Below are 15,449 nucleotides of genomic sequence, written 5' to 3' on the forward strand. Positions count from 1 at the left end.
CCAAGGTAGGTGTATGAGGTTAAATGGCATGTTTTGACATCTTTGGTTTCATATTTGATCTGTTTTATCTTACTTGGCGCACAGCACTGTCCAGTTTTCTAAAAACAATCCGGTGATATTTCTTGTACTGACCTTACCACACTGACCTTCTTGATACTGAAAGAACAATAATTCTTATGCCTTAAACCAATAGTTGGCTCCACCCAGAAATCTTTCTATTTCACTATGATTTCTTTTGTTCTAAGACCTTTGTTAATGACTTGGATGACTTTTAAAAGGCATTCTTTCTCTGCTGACATTTCTTTGCGGAAAATTATTAGTACCTGTATCTATATTCTTTCCAAATTTTTTTCTTGGATAGTGTGACTAGACCCTTATCTTTTTATCATTATTCTTAGACATCCAGTTAATACATTGTTTATCTCATTTTGCTCTTTCAAATTCTTAATCATTACATCTTACGTGTATGTTCATCTATATAAAACTATCTTTATTCTTGTAGTAATGTCCTAGTTGAGACACAATTACTTCGAAACATTTGTACTTTTGCCTTTAAAGCTGTTTTGGGGTAGGCTTTTGAGATCTCTTCCTACTCTGCAGTCATTTGTTTTTGCTTACAGACAGCCCTGGTTTGAAAACGTAGGTTACAGGATGCTGCAAGTGGTGCATCTTTTTGAGATCTGGCCCTGCTGCTGGAGTTGCCTTCCATGACAACTGAAGCATCTTGTACTATCTGAAAAAACGTTTCCTCCCTGACATCTGTATTTCTGCCAGTCCTTAATTTTTCTACTGGCTACTTTAAAATGTACACATTGAAGGCACAGTACCTTGACAGTCCCAGCAATTAATTCTTTTATCGGGTTGGCAATTTCTTTTGGTCCAAAAGGAGCTACCATAGTTATGAACTCTTGGCTCCATGTATCATACTAACATAAAAACTTTACAATTCTGTTTCAAAAGAATCTTTGTATTATGTTTGTGGGTTATGCTAGCAACAATGGGATGTTAGATTTTTTTTCCCCAACTGTTTTGCCCGTTAGAAGTATTCACTCTAAAAGATATATGCTTGACTTTTTCTGTCTCCGTAACTCCCAAGCTGTATTGTCATGTGTCCCCACTTTCATGGACAATCTAGATCCCTTTCTATTCCAGGGCTCCTAAATTCTAATTCAGAATTTAAGTTGTTTTTGGTGATGGATATCTTTCAAGTTTTGACTGCTGTCTTCCTCCTTTTGGTCGTCACGTCAAAGACGTCTGCTCCCCAAATCAATCTTTTCTTCCTTGGCTCTCGGAATTCAGATGTACTAACACCACACGTAATGGTATAAAATGTGATGGCTCATCCCTGGTAGCTCATTTTAAAAGGGCTGCCCCTTTTCCATGTTTTTGCTTCCTATCGGGTTAAGTTCAGGTCAATTACGCTGAGACAAATTGTACTCTTCTTCCATATCAGCTTCCAATCAGGACTCTCTTCTTACACCAGCCATCGATGGTAGTTATCTATCATAGAAGATATTTAAAAATATATATACGTTCCAGACATAGTCATCAACTATAACAGGAGTTATCAGCCATGGACTCTATCATAAAAGAGTTTATAATGGAGCATGAGAGAGAAGACAGGGAACAACTGATTATGAAATAAAGATGATTAAAAACTTCGTTGTTGGAGACTAGAGAAATCAATGAAGCAGATTAGGAGGGATGGGGATTGGGGAGAAAAAGGACCTTCTGAAACATGAGAGAAGGAGAGAATGTCTCATGTTCATGGAACTGCTCAAGTAGAGAAGAGGGGATAGAGAAAGAATTACAAGTCATTCAAAATTTTGTACATCATGAGAAAACTTATAGAAATGCTGAATGTATAACAAAATGTTCACTAAAATATTTCTGCTCGTAATTATTTTTCTGAATGTTAACATTTCCTTTATGCTTTAGAACTTTGTCTTGGCAAAGCCCTGGATATGCTTTTATGTTTATCGAGTACAAGAGAATTTGAACGTGGGATTTGTAGTTACAGTCTGGGTTGGAATCCCAGTCTAGACTATCGTCAACTAGGTGACGGTAGCCTCTCTGATTCTGTTTCCACACATATGAGATGGAAATAATATCTATTAGTGCTGTAACAAAGCTCAAATAAAACCATCGTGATAGGTTACAAAGGCTCTACAAATGGTACATTCTCTATTATGTTGGTAAGTGTGCATCAGCATACGTAGGATATTTCCCTCCTTCCTTTTTGCTCTCGAACCTAGACACAGTGGATACATGATTCGCCATTTTATTGTGGAAAGAAGCTTTCATTCTTCATCTGGAATGCGACAGCAATCATTCTCCAGTTAGATCTAAATGACTGAATTGCAAGGTGAACTTTGTTGGTGACTAACTCATTTTCCCTCACCTCCAGCACCCTCTTTTCCCAAGATCAAGCAATTTTCTTGTGTAATGAACTGTATCTGCTATCAAGTGGCCTGGAAATTAAGAGGTTAAGCTCGTTCCCTATTTGGTTTCATGATGTCTTTTGCTGCTACACCACTGATCTATGTTTTCCAAGGCTGTGCAAAGGAAAACTGCAACAATGAATGGAACTACAGCACAATTTTGTATATGGGGAAGAGCTTCAATAGATTTTGAATTATTCAGGGGATGGTTTTCTAGCTAATGGGTTGTCCAACTCTTTGCATCTAGTGCTTTTGTCTGGTTGATAACATTTTGGTCAGTTCGATGCTGACCAGCAATGGAAGGGGAGCGGATGCAAACGAGGACAGGCTTTACAACCAACATTAACCCCCAGAGTGGATTGTAGTGGTTTGATTTACGTCCATAACATACCCAAAGTCTGGAGAAAATAAGTTCGAGCGAGGACAAAAATATACGTAAACTAGGGAATAAGGAAAACAAAAATTCAGGCCATATGTTCTCTTGATTTACTACGACTTCTATAGGTACAGAAAATAAAATAAAACAGGGAAGAACGAATCAGTTTATTCGACCATCCCATGAGACTAATATTTTTCTCACATAGTCCATGTTTTTTTATCTTTTTCTGTTAGCAAACAATTTCTGAGTGATTTCTTCTATTCACCATTTCTGCTATTTATAAGGTTTCTGCTGAGCACTGGATGTTTTATATTCATATATTACTTTTTGGCATTTACTAAATATGTCACCGGTTAGCTAATAAAAATATCTGCCAGAAAATCTTTCATATCATCTTAACAGTATCTGAAAGACCGTAACAGATATCTGTCAGTGACTTTACCAATCAAAAGCACATATCAGATGGGCAGAATCAGGAAATTAGTTGAGCCACTAAAAAGAAAAGATACTTATTTAATGACTAATTAATTCAATGTATATAAAATGACTAAATTCCACAACTGCTTACATTAAAATAGTATTAATTGCTAGTTGTAAGTAACAGCAAAACGTGTTGAATAACGTTGATTCCAAATGTGCATGCACTCCATACTATTTTAAATAGGAATGACTTTACTTATAACTAAAATATTGCTACTGAAGGTAAAACAACATAATTCTCTAAAGTTATATGGCAAAAATGTAAAATGGTATCAAAGTTAGGAGTAAATAATAATTTTGTTATTTGTGGGCATTTTTAAAATGGTCTGTAGGAACACTTTATAAAGTAACCTAGAAGGAAAAATGTGACTAAATTCAATTGCATTTGACAGTTGGCTGAAATCCTGGCAGATAATTTCAGAGACAAAACTGGTCATAAAACCAAAGCCAGTCCTTTGCGAAAACCTTCAGAAATAAAAAGCAAATATTTTTCAGAAGTTTATCAGGGTGGTTTTGACATAATAGTCAAGTAGTTGATATACCTTTTTAGTTCAGACCTCTTTTTACTTTGTCTTTTGCATCTATTTTGTTTTTGACATTTTCATTGTTTAAAGGCACTTCCATTAGGGGGTGAGCAAGAGAAACGAAAGAAATTAAAAATAATCAACTCAGTATATGTTACTGAAATGAGTCAATACTACAGAGGTTCAAATAAAATACAAAGGAGCTAATTATTCAAAACACATTAATGTTTGGCTTTAGGAAGAATTTTTTTATAATGATATAGGTTTGTACAGTAAAACTTCAAAATTCGATGTCTTAACAGTTTTCAAAATAACGTCCATGCACATGATCTCACGTCATACTCACCAAGACCCTGTGAATATGTAGGGAATTTTGGTTTATGTAGGGAAATTAGGCTTAATCCTACAGAGAAGGAACTCAGGCTCAAGGAAGTGAGGTGACTTGCCCAAGGTTATGCCTACAGTAAACTACTGAGTGTGGACTCTCAAATCTCATTCATTTATTCATTCTCTCATTCATCCATCTTTTGCTAACTGTTCCTCCTTCCCTAAGTTCCCTTTGCCGGATGAAGGCAATCTTGACAGAGAAAGAAAAACCACCTGAGTTAAGAATTTGCCATAGAAATTCAGCAAAATGGGAAACTGGCCAGAGTTGTACAATCTGGATGTGGATCAAAAGTAAAAGTATTGGCTAACAGTGATTTGCAGTTCTGTCAGACCATGCTATGCCTATGGGTAAGAGCTAGCTGTGTCTCTACCTTACAGCTTTTAATGGAATCACTTTATCATGATTTTGAGTATCGTCATCTTTCTAGCTTACACACAGCCGTGTGTATAATTGTGTGTATAAAACAAATGGTAGCTAACTACTCACGCTGTCCTTTATCATGTCATTTTATCTAACTTTAATTTTACTTTTTATCTTTGAGAGTTTTTCAGATCAGCTGCTTCATTCTTTTTAAGTGATGGCATAGTATTCCTAGGAATTCCTTTGGACTACGCTCTAATTTATTTGATAGCTAAGTATACTTTTTCAAGTATTCCAAAACTGCTAACCTTTGCTATCCCCTAGAAAAGGGATACTTGCAGTTAACTGATTATTTCATAAGAGCAAGTGAGAATGTGAAACTCACAAAAATTCTGAATACTGTTATTTTACTAGACACTTATTTAAAAATCCAGTGATAAGCTTAATTAGAATCTAAAATACAAACTGTTCTTTCACTAATAAGTGAATTTTAAATAAACAAATGAATAAACATACACATATTTTAAAAACACTAGGTATGAAAGGGCTTGAATAGGTCTCAAGATCCAGGGCTAGAATTATTAACAGTTTAATCCAGTATGGAATTTACTATATAGTCATATATGTTCTTCCTTAGTCCATTTAAGTGTCTTCCTATGTACATATTCTAAAACACCGAGTGATTTGTATGTTTCCAATCAGTGTGAATAAGCTACCAATTTTCAAAAATTTTTAGTCTTGGTGAGACAAATTCTTATATATTTCTAGTGGCATCATATGTTCGTACAACCCTTTTCAAAAGCATGCTGACAATAGGTTTTAAAAGATACAACCGTGTTCATTCCCACTTACAAAGTAATTCCAGTTTTGAGAATATTTCCCTAGGAAATGATCAAAGACCATACAATAGTGTCCATTCTTCACAAAACAAAAAATTGGAAATAATGTAAATGTTCAACAATATATAACTGGTTTAGTAAGTTATAGTATATCAATTTGAAGAATGTTATAGTTAAGTAAAAAAAAAAAAAAAATTCAAGCATAAAGGTTCTGTGCCTACCTGGGAAAATGTGTTTGTTAAGTGAAAATAGTATAATACTACTAAATTATACACGGTTCTTATATATGAATATGGCAAAAACTAGGCATTATTATAACTATAAACTACATGTGAAAAGTGAATAATCCCAACATTGGGGCAGGAGTAGGGATGACTGCTTTCACCCTAAGCCTTGCGTAATAGACCTCTCCTGTGTCCATCCCACCCTCATGCCCAGCAGGAGGTCTGCAAAGAAAATGAATCGGATGCGAGAGGGATGCAGAGGTGAGAAAGGGAGGGACACTGCCTGCAGATGTACAGGTGTTCCAGCTCCTCCCTCCTGAGACCTGGCTGCTCCCCTGCTCTCGGATTCCATGGCAAAACCCCCACACACTTACATCCTTATTAAAAATCCCTCTCTTTTTTGCTTGGGCCACTTTGAATTGGTGTCTGCTACACACAAACCAGAAAACAAAACAAAGAGAGTTTTTATATTCCTTTCGTAATTTTTAACCTGTATTTTTAAAAAGTGCCACACGTCATCTAACTGCATTGCAAACAGCGTTACTCATACTAGGGAAGTAAGTTCACTTACTGTGTAGATAGATTTTCCATAGATAATATAGCTAATGGGAGCCAACAGTGTCTCTAGACAATATAACAAATCTTCCAGCTAACGTTAAACAAACAACATGCTAATATCATCTCCTCTTTCTGCCTTTTAATTAGAATCATTCCACCTACACCTGAAGTGACATTTTCAGGGATAAAAATCATCTTATCTTTTAGCCTGAACAGAAAGGCACTGTGTAGGAATTCTAGTGGATTATGCTCTTAATATCTGACTCTGCTCTTTGCCCAAGAATTTGCCTTTGTTGTATTATCTGTCATTTACTGTTTGCCATGTGCCAGGCACCATGTAAAACTTCACATACAGCATCTCGTTTGCTCTTCACAAAACCCCTCCACCAGAATGATTCACAAATGGCAGGAACTTTCACTCTTTTCCATAATTAACTGAGCGGACTTCCCACTAGACAGGCATTGCTTTAGGTATCAGAAATACAAAGACGAAAAGCTCAGGCTAGGAGGAGAGAGATGTCAATCACCCAGTAAAGGTAGTAAATGCTACAGCAGTGGTAGGTGGGAAGTGCTCTGAAAGGTGTGAGGGAATTACTAGCTATGTGGGGCTGCTTGCCCAATTCCCAAGAATTCTGATACAACTGGAAAACTGCTGAGAGAATGTGCAATCTAGGGAAAGAAAACTATCCTGCCTCCCTGGAAATATGTACGGTAATCCCAAAGACAGCAGAATCTGAACGGGGAGGATGTTAGCTTTTGTGCATTAGGCTGTAGTAAACATACTACTGGGGGAAAAAAGCAAGTGTTAAAAGACACACTGGAGACCCTTTTTAAAAATACTCATTCGTTTAGTGTACAATTTCGAGGGCCTGCCATGTCCTAATGCAAGTACTAGGAGCTAGTAAGAGCACTATGAGAATGTATAAACCAAAACAGCTCTATTAATAATGTAAAGACTCAATATTAATTACGCTTTACATTGCTTTTCACAGCAGTGTTACCCTACTTGCTAATAAAGTCTGGAAACGTTCTCTCTCACCTGTGCTTCATGTGGATAGTCACAGCTCATCTGTGCACTGCGGTTACTTGCTGACTTCTTCCTTAGTGAACGATTCTTCCAGAGGAAAAACCCTTTGAAGCTCCCTTGACGCTTGCTCTGCTCACCCGCTCCCCGTCCCTGGCACCCACGACACTAATCAACACATATGACGTGGACACCCTTGACTTTACAAAAACCTTTCCATGGCTTACAATTCGTCAGTATAAGGTCCCCAAACCTTAGCGCCGTCACGGGATCTGGCTCCTGCCTACCCACCTCTGCAGCCTCTTCTGGAGCACGTGGGGTTTTATCTGCTGCGGTCCCTCCGTCGGATTTGCCACCTCCTCACACCCCCTACCGCCCCCCATCCCCTGCCCCAAAGCACAAGACTTGCATCCGGAGACTTCTGTTGTCACTTCTGCCTTTAACACTCTTCCCCGCTCCCCCCGACAAATTCCATCACTTCTTCAAGAAAGACTTCCTTGACTTCAGGGTACTTCAGAAGTCTCCCCTGTGTGTACTACACCAACCTGACACTCGTGTTAACAGGCTCTTTGTCAGTTTGTTTCTTCCACAGACCTGTGAGCTGCTTGAGGTCAGGGACCGTACGTACTAGGCATTCCTAGCCCCACACAGTGCCTGTCACATTAGAATGCCAGAGTATTAGGTGAACAAATGAACCAATGAATTATTATTAGAACTTCCATGTGGCACGATGTTCAATGTTACATAAAAAGTAATGACCACTTAGCAAAAGGCTTTAAAGCTGCTTATCAATTAAAGATGAACAAATTAATCGATACAAACATGTTTCTCAGTCACGAAACTGAGAGCTTGCATACTCTGGTAGGCAGAATAGTGGCCCCCAAAGACGTCTATGCCCTAATCCCCGGGGCACAGACGGTGTGTTATGTTAGGTCATACGGCAAAGGGAAATTAAGGCTGCCGATGGGATTAAGCTCACTAATCATTATCAGCTGACACTGAAATGGAAGATACCTTGAATGATCCAGGTGGACCTAATTTAACCACAAAAGCCCTCAGATGTGGAAGAGCCGGGCAGAAACAGAGCTAGCAAGCTGGCGGCACGGGATGGGCTCTGCCCTGGGCTGCTGGCCTAGAAGACGGAGGAGGCCCAGAAGTCAAGGAACGTGGGCGGCCTCAGAGCTGGAAAAGGCCGGGAAATGGGTTCTCCCCTCGAGCCTTCCGAAGAAACCCAATCCTGCCCAAACCTTCATTCCAGCTCAGCGAGACCCACTCTGACTTCTGACATCCAGAACTGTAAGATAATACATTTGTGTTGTTTTAAGCCACCAAGTTGGTGGTAATTTTTTTATAGCAGCAACAGGAAACTAACACAATACCTAAAACACATCAGACAAGGTTAACCTTGGCTCCATATGGCAGAGTTTTCTAAGACAATAGCGGCTGGAAGAAGATCGAAGTTTACTTGTCTCTCTAGAACAGAGCTCTGGAGGCAGAAGTCGAGGGCTGGTTATGCACTCCCACACCATCAAGGACTTGGGCTCCTTCAGTCTTGCTGCTGTGCCTTCCTTAACCTGAAGGAGCCCTCGTCAGCAGGTCTGATCCCAGCCAGCAAGAAGAGAAGTTCTAAGGAATGGTGAACCGCTCCCTCTTGAGGGACCTCACCAACCAGGGCATCACTCACAACTCACGGGCCAGGACTGAGAGGCACAGCAGCAGCGAGGTATGTGCAGTGGCCATGCCAGGGGCCACGTGACAAGTGTGGCAGGTTCCATTGTTAAAAGGGGAAGAAACCTATGGGGACAACCAGCCACCTCCACCTTAATACTGTAGTGCTGTGATGCCCCCCCACTCACGGTTTAAGTATCTAAAAGTAGTCTCTCCTACTTTCAGGTCAACCAAGGCAGGGGCCCTCATTTCAAAAACAGTAACTGAATAACTACGATGTCATAGACTCTGGCACATTCCTAAGCTTTGCCAGATTTTGCATGTACACATATTAGAACATGAGTATATGCCTGTCAGTGATGACATCACATTCAGACTCTAGTGTTACAATCGATGGAAACAGAATTCTTGACTAATAAGAAATAAGGCGCAGGGGTTAAGAATCTACCTGCTAATGCAGGGGACACAGGTTTGATCCCTGGTCCTGGAAGATCCCACATGCCGCAGAGCAACTAAGCCCGTGTGCCACAACTACCGAGCCTGCGCTCTAGAGCCCGTGCGCCACAACTACTGAAGCCTGCGCACCTAGAGCCCGTGCTCCGCAACGAGAAGCCACCACAGTGAGAAGCCCGCGCACCTCAACGAAGAGTAGCCCCCGCTCGTCGCAACTAGAGAAAGCCCGCGTGCAGCAACGAAGACCCAACACAGCCAAAAATAAATAAATAAAATTTAAAAAAATTCTTAATCATAAAAAAAAGAAGTAAGGCTAAAAACATATTTTATTTCTAGACATGTGCTACTCAGGGGCCTGACAGGAAGCAGATGGCATGCCCCAAGGGTGAATCGCAGAGAGTTTGATGAAGAGACTACTTACATGGACGTGGGCAGGCTTTAGGGGAACCAATAAGGGATAAAGTACCCAAGGACTCACAGCAGGAGGAAACCATTACCCTCTCTAGGCCTGAAAGGACAAAGGGAAGGCGCAGTTTCTGGAACTTGCCAAGACCTGTAGCCATGGGACAGGACTGTCTGACCCGAGCCACGGCCTTAGGTAGAGGAGCCAGGCGCCTGCCAAAAGCCACAGACAGGCAGGAGGGAGTGTGGGGGAAGGTGAAATTAATATCCTGACCTCTCTCTCTTTCCTTCCTCTGATCATCTGCCAATGCCTCCAAATGGGCTGAAATCAAATAGAAACCAAAGGGCAAAGGAGCCTGGGTGATGTGGTCCACAGGAATCAGCCTTTCAGAGCACAGAAAGGCAGAGACTGGACTTTGAGGGACAGAGGATAGAACCAGCATAATACGGAGAAGTACTGATGTTTCACAGGGTGGGGATGATTCAAAAGGCCTTGAACAAAAAGAAAAAGGGAATCGATCCAAACAGATCTGGGCAAGACCTGGGACAAAGAAAGATGGAGGAAGAGAATGATTAAAACATGAAAGAGCAGAGAGGGGCCCAGGTGTGATCTACTTATGCAAGTGGGCTAAAGAGAGTGGGCGAAGAAAAATGGAGGCGGAAGACGGAAGAACTTCTGAAGGGCCCGACCAGGGGCCTGAAAGTTGTGGCTCTGTCTGAACACAGTGTGTTTCTCATTGCCAACTTTTCCACGTGAGTTTAACACAGTAGTGGGACATCTAAAACCTGTTATTGACTGCAAATATTTTTAACATGTATACTCAAAGGATTGAATAGTGGCAGTGATTATAACTGAAGGTCTGTGGAATACAGAAGGCTAGGACTGTAGGTCAAAGAAACAGCAATACTCTGCAGCAGAACCAGTCGGCTGCTAAAAATAAGCCAAGATGCCAGAGAAAAGAAATGCATCGAGACAAAGGGGTAAAAACAGCAAAACAGAATATCAGAAACCTGATATCAGACCCCTGATACCACGGTAGATTCTTAAAATTCCCTCAAATCCAAAATATGCATGTTGCTTTCCTTCTCTCTAGTACAAATTACCTATCTACAGTTGTTAAGTATAAGAAAAAAAATGCTACTCATGTTCACAAGTGATTTCAATAACAGAAACTGTAATCTCTCTTCTGTAGAGGCAGCCTTTGAATGCAATCGCTTTAATCACTGTGACTTTACGGAAAAGATCAGCTTTACTTTTTGGATGTTCATTAACAGCCTTCAAACATCTATCTCCCTCTACGTTTATTTATATTTAACATCTCTCTATGTTAGACATGTTCCTGAAAAACTGTCCCCCAGATTAGAAGCTCCATGGGTTAACATTTCATGGACTTATATTAAAAATAGGAGCCTTATTCCCCAGAGAGGGAAAAACAGTTTTGTGGTGCAATATGTAATAAAATCACAGGGAGGTTTGGGGAGAACACCTGTCCCTATTATTACCTCCTGGGAGGCTTCATTAGAAGAGCGTGTGTGGGTCCTCAGGACAACTGTTGGTTCTGTGCCACCCCGTAGCCTTGTTTCCTTCCTGATCTGGTGACGCAGAATTTGGTGAACTGCCCTCTTGCAACGCATGGTGACCCATGTACACCCAGAGTCACTACTGAGCACGGACTGCAGGGCCGCTCTCCAGGGGCTTCTCCATGCTGTCCTTTGATGGACAACATGTCTCAAGACTTTAAGATTAAAGCCTGACAAGTTAGCGAAGTCAACTTATTTCATGAAATACCTATATTAACTTGCCGTGAAAATAACCGATTTCTTACTTTAACAAAGATTATAGAATCACATTATGTTCTACTTCTCAAATGTGTCCAGGAAGTGAGGTACGTGGAAATCATATGCTCCATGTGGAACACTGTGCAGTATGTACATTTTAAACTTAAAATAATTTCATGTCAAATTTTATCCTAGCTTATACATGAATCTTACATGAAATGCAAACAGCAGGTGCAAGGGGTTTATGAAAAATTTATAGAAAAAAACTCAACACTGAAAATATTCTGCCCATTTACATTTTCCCTGTGAACTTAGAAAAGATTACAGTAATTTAGTTTTAGCAGAGTCTACCTCTCCTTCAGCACGTGCAATCCCAGTGCTCCCTGGAAGCAGTGTTGCCACTTCAGTGACATTAGGGCTAGGAGCACATATTGAATACATACTGTATAATGACACTACGATTACTAAAAACCAACAACAATACAGGACCCATGCTAAACTCTAACTAGTATCCCCACCATGTGTGAATAAAGTAAGCCTAATTTTTTAAAAATTGAGGTATAACTGACTAAATAAACCTAAAGTTTAACACATTTATTTAGAAATTCCTTTTCTAAAGTTATTCTAAAGATTTTTTCCAATTCTTTACTTACATTTAAGAGATAAAGCAACCATCACATACGCATCAGCTTTAAAGCAGCCATCTATTTTGAGATTTACTTTTGCCTGCTTTCTTTCCAGTCTAGCGTTCAATAATTTTGGGAACATTACAGTAAATAAGCACATTAACCACATATTAAATTTATAATCTATATCTAATTACTGTAGGATTTTGCAAAATTGAAATTCTGTATTAGAAAATTTGGAACATCAATATTTCCTGTGCATATTTAAAAACCAGAAGTGATCGGGATTAATCATTTGGGAAAAATGACTATGGAGAATCTAAAATCAAGAGCAATTAGTCTCAAAATAAGGCAGAATATAAACGACAGAAAACAGCTTGCACATTCATGATTTCAACTGCTCCTAAGAACTAATGTGATGAAGGCAGATAAACAACCCTTACTTTAAAGCCAAGAAGAGATTCAGAAAAAGTCAACGATACTAACTTTTGAAAGAAATAGTTACCTACCAAGCATCTGCTATGTGACTAGGTACTCTGCTAGGTGCTAAGGGCACAGAAATGAACCAGCAAAAACAAAACACAAAAAAGGTAACTGTCCGCAAGAAGTTGAATAGTCTGGCCCAAACTAACTAAACCAGTAACGACTAAAGTAAGGAAGATGACTTCCACTTGGCTTATCCCTTGACTCTGTCTCTCTGATTTCAAGGTAAGGATGAACAATGAAGAAAGCCTAGTCGGGGGATCAGGACAGGCACCTCAGAAAGACGTGTGACACTTCCTAAGTTTAAAAGTAAGTGAAATATGCACTAGAGTTAGAAAGTTTTGTTTTGTTTTGTTTTTTCCTTTCTGACTGGAAATTAGGGTAGCTGTAAAAAAGCTGTGCGTGTGTGTGCCTGCCTGTGCGCTGGGGCGGGGGGAGTGGGGAGATGCCAGCAAAGGATAAAGTCTACAAGCTGATCCAGAAGGAAATTGAAGAACATCACATAGCTCTTAAAAAGCACCACTTGAACCAAGCAAAGCACGAACGTGGCTCTGGTTCTCACATGTACACGGTCAATTAACACGGTACTGAGGAAAGGCAGGGATGCCTGTACTTAAGATGATCATTAAGACGGATGATTCTAGTTGTGGCCTTGAGGAAGGGAGCAGACATATAGACATAACGTATAGCAAGGGATACTTACAGTCACATTTCACGCACCAATAAATAATGCATTCACTTCTCAAAATGCCAAAGCAAACGTGGGAGAGAATTTTCATCTATATTCAGGATTAAACTTTCTAATTTTAAATTACCAGACTTCAGCTGTAAATTTATTTCAGTTGAAAGGTGTGAGGAGATTATTAATGAATCTTCTAAAAGTCTGGAGAGTGTTTAGAAGATTAACATAATAAAAAAGTCCAGCCATAGGCACGGCAGAAGTTATAAGCATGAATTTATTGAGCACCTACTGTGACAGCAGTGTGCTAGGTGACTGGGTTATTTCTCATACTTCGTCACGCTCCGGTCTCCTCAATTTCTCTGTCATCTCTTACCGTGTTCACTTGGAACTGCACGATTCGAAGTGCAGCCCGGCTCACTTATTCCGTAAGGTTGGTCCCAAAGACATTTCCTCATTTGAAGGCGGGGAGGAGGGGAAAGCTAAGTCCCTACCGAGCACTTAAGACCTGACTTCCTTGGTATTTGTGGTGTTATCTACGTGGCCCTTCAGAAGTCCCCGAACTTGTACAAAGAACTCAGAGAAGACCTCCCCCGCCGGCCCTCGTTTCTTGCCGGAAGGTCCTTCGCAGCCACAGCTGCCCGTCTAGGTACTAAATCGCGGCCTGTTGATAACCTCAGCTCTAAGTCTGGAAGCCTCGGATCTGGCCGGCCGGGGCCGGGGGCGGGGGCGGCCGAGGTGACAGCAGGTGAGCGCCCGGCGCGGAGGAGGAAGTGAGACAGGCCGGCGTGGGCATTACTCAGGCCGCGTTACCGCCGAGGTGGCTCGCAAGCGGAACTCCTCGCCCCTCCGTCGCTCCAGCTGGGCTTCTATCTCGCTGAAGTCACTTCCCATCCCGGGTCGCGCGGGGGAAAACCGTGCGTCCGAGGAGGGGCAGAGAGTCAGACGTGCGGGGTCAGGTGGCCTCTCCCCGGGCACCGCGTGTCCCGAACCAGCCCCTCGCCGCTCCCCGGACCTGCCTGCCCCCGATCCCGGGGCGTCCCCGGGAGGCCGGGGGTGCGTGAGCTCCCCGTGAGGAGGAGGGAGGACAGGTCGCTCCGGCCACTCCGGGGGCAGCTCCGAGGACACCGGATCCCGGGGAGAATCAGCCAGACCCGATCGTGCCCCTGGCGGCCGCGGCGGGTGTGGCCGGTTCAGAGCCTCCTACTTTACCTTTCTCACTCCGACGGCCAGTCGCCCTTCGGACCACGTCCACACCGCTCCCCAGCGCCCCCGCCCCCAGCCCGCGACACCTGGGGGAAACTTCTCCCTCGCCCCTCAATGCAAACTCGGCCGCTCCCCCAGCGGCCGCAAACCGTCCTCTCCCTAGCAACAAGGTTCCGGCCGTAGAGCGAGCGGCTCTAGGTGTAAGGAAGGTGATGTCGTAAAGCCGCGAGTGTCGTAAACCAGGTGCGGTGGGGAGGGGGGAGGGGTGGAGGCGGAGGGGCGGGGGGGAAGGGGGAGGGAGGGAGGGGGAGGAGGTGACTCGAGCATTTAGACACAAGCGAGAGGATCATGGCGGATGGCCCCAGGTGTAAGCGCAGAAAGCAGGCGAACCCGCGGCGCAATAACGGTGAGTGGCGGAGGGGACCGGGGAGCGGCGGAGTCAGGGGGAGCCGGGCGGCTGGGGCGCCCCCGGGGGCGAGGGGGGCGAGCCGGGCTGGGGGCGGCCGGGTAGGGACGGGCCAAGTGGAGTGGGAAAGTAGAAAGTAGTGCTCTCTGCCCCCCTCCGGGCCGCCGCCTCGGGAGCCGCGCCGCGGCCGCCCGCTCTCCCTGAACCGTTATGTCTCTTACCTGGTCTCTCCGCCTAGCGGCTCCCGCCGCCCCTGCCGCCTCGCTGGACCGTTAGCCGCCGCCGCCGCCGCATCCCCGGCGCAGGCGGGCGGCCGGGACGCGGCGTCCACTTTTCTGGGCTCCGAGGGAGCGGCTGTTGCTTCTTTCCGCACTTTTCCCCACTCTTGTGCCCCTCGGCGCCCCCCTCCCCTCCTCCTCAGCGCCCTCGGCGTTTCGTCCCCGCGGCGCCGAGGCCCCGGAGCTGAGGAACTAACTTGTGCCCGGCGCTGCCTGTGTAGAGTAGCTTCCGCGCGCTGCAGCCCCGCCGGC

General features: G+C 43.1%; 2 protein-coding genes across 18 annotated transcripts in view; one reads left to right on the forward strand and one right to left on the reverse strand.

The window, feature by feature from the left end:
* Positions 1 to 15,449, reverse strand: part of ZNF438 (zinc finger protein 438) — a 391,097-nt gene that overhangs the window by 374,913 nt on the left and 735 nt on the right. For 6 of the 16 annotated variants that reach the window (XM_081230085.1, XM_081230087.1, XM_081230086.1 and 3 more), the window contains exon 1: positions 15,141 to 15,438. The exons of 2 other annotated variants lie outside the window; for them this stretch is intronic. The gene's annotated coding sequence lies outside the window, so the exon portion shown is untranslated. Of the gene's footprint in view, positions 1 to 14,519; positions 14,673 to 15,140; positions 15,440 to 15,449 lie in introns of those variants that run through there. 8 more of the 16 variants (XM_081230078.1, XM_081230074.1, XM_081230077.1 and 5 more) reach the window with 3 other exon arrangements.
* ZEB1 (zinc finger E-box binding homeobox 1) overlaps positions 14,838 to 15,449 on the forward strand; it is a 195,329-nt gene continuing 194,717 nt past the window's right edge. For both annotated transcript variants that reach the window (XM_081230059.1, XM_081230060.1), the window contains exon 1: positions 14,838 to 14,919. In XM_081230059.1, coding sequence (XP_081086185.1) covers positions 14,862 to 14,919 — 58 coding nt within the window. In that variant the 5' untranslated portion in view covers positions 14,838 to 14,861. The remainder of the gene's footprint in view (positions 14,920 to 15,449) is intronic.

The sequence above is a fragment of the Mesoplodon bidens genome, assembly GCF_964165515.1.
Source record: "Mesoplodon bidens genome assembly, chromosome: 3".
Taxonomy (NCBI): Eukaryota; Metazoa; Chordata; class Mammalia; order Artiodactyla; family Ziphiidae; genus Mesoplodon; species Mesoplodon bidens.